The 4,680-nt window shown below is 41.4% G+C and overlaps 1 protein-coding gene across 1 annotated transcript in view; it reads right to left on the reverse strand.

Annotated features, from left to right (window-relative positions):
* Positions 1 to 3,205: 3,205 nt before the first annotated feature.
* Positions 3,206 to 4,680, reverse strand: part of TMCO5A (transmembrane and coiled-coil domains 5A) — a 15,975-nt gene continuing 14,500 nt past the window's right edge. Inside the window, exon 11 of the mRNA XM_008581152.1 lies at positions 3,206 to 3,404. Within this exon, the coding sequence (XP_008579374.1) occupies positions 3,206 to 3,404 (199 nt within the window). The remainder of the gene's footprint in view (positions 3,405 to 4,680) is intronic.

The following is a 4,680-nucleotide window of genomic DNA, read 5'->3' on the forward strand; positions in this document are numbered from 1 at the left end:
TGTTTTCTCAGCATTATTCCACTTAGCTAAAGCAAAGAAAATATAGTGGTAAATAATATTCATGAAAGGAAAAATTTCTTAAAAGTTTCTCTTAAAATAAATGAATCTAAAACCACAATGTGTGAAGGTACTTTTTCTTTTACGATACCAAGTTCCAAATTCATTAGCGGGTGTGGGCTTCTTGCCCTACCACGTGATGGGACGCTGGTAAAGGGGAGCCTGCCACATCTTATCTTTCTCTTCTGCCAGGAATGAAGTCCAGTTTAATGCAGCACTGGCTGCCCAGTGGGAACAAACTGCCAGGTTCCACTGAATCCCAGGTTCACTCCCACTCAGTGCAGAAAGAAATGGTGTGCAAAATTCACTGGAAACTCTCAAGGCCTTGACATGATGTTGGGCATTTCCATTTAGGGTGATGAGGTGAGGAATGAGTAACTCAGAGTTATTTGTACTGAAGAATATGGGCGTTGGTGCATTACTCTAACCATTGTCAGGAGAGGAGAGTGTTTGGTCTTCTGAGAAGCCCGGAACTATGAATAATTTACCAATTGCAGACAAATAAACAGAGTAAGAAAGTTGCCTAATTTTCTGGTACTTCTATTTGGTTACTGTCATTTAAAATAATTCACCTAGGAGAGAAGATGCTTTCAGGCCTTCAGTAGAGAAATGGCTTTGTGGAAACATGGTCAGCTTGCCTCGTATGGAGCATGTCATTTTTCTTCTCAGTCTAGTGTGATCCATGCATCTGGTGTCATCTCCTGTTTGAAACAGGCATGGGGAATTACTCCTTCCTCTGTTTTTCTGTAATAGACTTAGTGTGTATGCATGTGATATATCTTTCTTCATCTTCTCAAGGACAGATATTATATCTTTTGCTTTTATATCCCCAGCATTACACAGCTCAAGGGATTTAATGTTCTTTTTCCTTCCTTTCTCTTCTTTCCTCAAATCATGAGAAATATGAACTCATCATTCTGAGCAATAATTATGTTGAAATGTGGATGTGTGTGGATGTTGCCTAAATGGCCAGTTAACAGCTTAGAAAACCCAGGTTTGACCACAAATAAATGGTGGCTCTAACACTGCCTTTTAGAAACTAATATTTCTCTTCTTCAGGGACAGAAATTCCAGAAGAGTATGAAAAGTTCCTGGAACAAAGGTGGGCACGTTGGAGCCTAACTTGGAAGGTATCATGGAGTCATTTGTGTTCTGAGGGTTGAGTTTCTAGAAGGAAAATCTCCTGACTTCTGTGGGGTGGATGTCCAGAGATGTGGCTGACTTCCTGGGGAGGCAAGGGTGAGGGAGGAAGGAACTAGAAGTGCTCTTGACCTTCTGGGAACTTTCTAGAAGGAAAATCTCCTGACTTCTGTGGGGTGGATGTCCAGAGATGTGGCTGACTTCCCGGCTGAAGGACTTCCTGGGGAGGCAAGGGTGAGGGAGGAAGAAACTAGAAGTGCTCTTGACCTTCTGGGAATTTGACCCTGGAGCAGAGGGCTGGGCATGTGAACCAAAGATGTGCACCTTGAGTCTGGTGCTGGGATCCTAAGCATGGGGCACCTTTGGCTCCAGTTAACACTGTAGAGCAGGATCTACCTGTGTCAGCAAAACACACAGGTGAACAAGGTCTTGAACTACATATAAGGTAACCATATGTCCTGGTTCTCTGAAACAGTCCTGTATGATTTCTCTTGTCTTGGCATAATTATTAATAGTGTCCCTTTCTATTATCAAACATGTCTCAATTTGTACACTAAATTATTTTGTTCACCTGTATAGACTACTTTTCAACAGTGACATCATGTGGCCTCAAGAAGCAATGGCAGTGGACCCCAGAGTCTCAAGTTCATTCCTGGCTGGTGTGGAAGCCAGAATGACCCTCCCCTCCCCTTGGACTACAGAGCTGTCAAGGCTCCTGACCATTTAGGAGGGAGGGAGAGATTCAAGAGGGAGTTTGAATATATCCTGTTAATAAGGCATATAGGTGCTTCACCAATTTTAATTAGAAAAATAATGGGTGTGATTATATAAAGTTTCCCCAAGTTTGTGCAGCAGTTTATACCAGGCATATGCTATGTATTTTAGAATACTTGCTTACTTTAGCCCCAGAGACCTTATTATTTACATATTTCTTATATTGAGATATTTGCAGTAGTTTTCCAGTAGCTCAGTGTATGATTGTGAGGAGTTGTAATTTTTGCTGGTAGGAAGACACATAACGTGAGACACAGCTTTAAGAGTCTGTTTAATTGCTGGAGTTTAGGGATTAAGTGGACAGCTACTTTTGCCTGCCTGGCATCCCTTCCCCCTTTTCTGGGGACAGAGCCCTCTTTCCTGTGGGAAACACGTTTTATATTGCTTAGGTGGGGCTGACTCCCTTCTCTCTTTCCTCTTTACTTCCTCAATCCCTTATCAAGGAGTTGGACATATGACTCATGCTTGACCCGTCATAGGTAGTCTCCCCGTCCCTTTGGCCATACTGATTGTGGAATGGGGTAGGAAACTGACCCCGGCTAGGCCAGTTTACGTCCTTCTCCAGACTTTACTGCTGGAGCTATTGGAAAAGACTATTTCATTCTGCTAAGGATGCTAATCTGCTAGTATGGGATTTAGGGTGTTGGCAGCCACCTTGCCACTAAAAAGAGAAGGCCCATCCAGGTAGAGGAGAAAGAGAGACCAAGTCCTGATGACATTGTTTTGAGGCTTCTGGATCCAGCCTTTCCCGAAGTCCCAAGATTTGTTCATGGACCTTTTATCCCATATTTACATTTAAATATATAAATATGCATATTTGTATATTTGCTATAAACTAGCTTAAGCTAAAACCACTTACAACCTATGAGTTCTAATATAAGTAATGAAGATTTTTTTGTATTTCAAGGACCCAGTCTCTTAGATTTTTGAGATTCACTAGAAGAATCGATCAACTCTAACTTTGCTTAGCATCTATGTAATTCCCTAAGTGGTTAAATGTGTTTACTCTCAGGCACTATGCAGATTAGGTAAATAGCCACAGAAACCTATTGACAGAGCTCTTTACTGGGCAAGGTTAATCCTGGAAAGATGACACGGACAGAAAAGGCAGTCAAGTAGGTAAACCTCAAGGGAAAAACTGAAGAAAACCTGTTCTCTCCACGCGTCCCACCATCTCCTGTTCACCGGACTGGATCCCACTTGCCTTCTGTTGCTCAGGGGTGTTTCTTGGGGGTCAATGGGGTAACATGTCCTCTGTCTCAAGTGTAAGAAATGGAAAGAAGAAGCATCTTAGCTTCCACAAAATGCCCCTGCTCAGTATCTTGGGCAGTACGTTGATGAAGAGATCTGGATTTATAAAACTTAAATGGAAAAACATGTAGACCAGCAGTCTGAAGAAAAATAGGGTGGTGAAAAAGAAATAGCGAAAAATCCTGAAAAGAGAAAGCCAAGAAACTGTTAACCCGTGGTTAGGAAGCGTGGAACAAAATAAGAGCTCATACCTGCATGCATGTCTGGCTCCTTCTTGGAATTCAGATGTCTCCTGCGAATTGTCATCTCCTTTCCTGAGGACCCTTTATAAAGGCAGCCCCTTCCCACATGCCGGCCTGCGGTGATTCCCTCTCCATCACTGTATTTCCTTTGCAGCATGTATCATTGTCTACAATAGTCTTGTTCCCTTATTTTTTGTTTTGTTTACTTTCGTTTTCATTTTTGCAAATTGTTTTCCAAAGTAGTTGCATCAGCATGTACCCCACTGGCAAGCTAGACGTTTCTGTGAATCCACATCCTTTCCAACACTTGATATGATCAGAGTTTTAAAATTTTGCTGACCAAATGGGTGTACAGTAATATCTCATTATAGTCTTGATTTGCATTTTCCTGATGAACAAGGATGCTGAACATCTGTTCACAGGTTTATTGGTCTTAGTGTTTCCTCTTGCCCCTTTATCTATTAGGCAGTTTGGGCTTTTCTTATTTATTTGTAGAAGTTCTTTATATGTTCTTGATATCAATCCTTTTCCATTGTGTGCATTGTTATATATTCTCCCAACTTTGTAACTTTCACTTGCTTTAAGGTGTTAAAGGACAAAAGTTTTTAATTTTAGTAAGGCCTAGTTTGTCAACATTTTCTTTAATTAGAGTCAATTCTTTCTGTGTCCTGTTTAAAAAATCATCCTCTACCCCAAGGCCTAAAAGATACTCAGATGTTATATTCAATGTTTGTGGTAGTTTTAAAGTATGTCCACAAATTGTTACTCCTCCCTTCAAGAGACTCCCCTGCATTGGAGTGTGGACTGGACTTAATGACTCACTTCGAAAGATAGAATATGCTGGAAGTCCCAGTGTGTGGCTTCCTAGGCCATCATAAAACATTGCACTTCCTCCTTACTGTCTGGAAGAAGCCAGCTGTCATGTGGTAAGGACACTCCAGCAGCCCCACAGGGAAGTCCATGTGATGAGGAACTGACACCTCCTGCCAGTACCAGAAAAAGCTTGCCAGATGTGTAAGTAACCTGGGAAATAGAACCTCCAGCTCCAGACCAGCCTCATGATGACTGCAACTTTGGTCAACAGCTTAACTGAAATCTCATGACACACCCTGGGCTAGAATCACTTAGCTAAGCAGATCTCAGATTTCTGACCCACAGAAAGATAAATAATACAGAGTTTTAAAGGTTTTTTTTTTTTTTTTTTTTTTTTTTTTTT

This window comes from Galeopterus variegatus, unplaced genomic scaffold, assembly GCF_000696425.1.
Source record: "Galeopterus variegatus unplaced genomic scaffold, G_variegatus-3.0.2 Scaffold90, whole genome shotgun sequence".
Classification (NCBI taxonomy): Eukaryota; Metazoa; Chordata; class Mammalia; order Dermoptera; family Cynocephalidae; genus Galeopterus; species Galeopterus variegatus.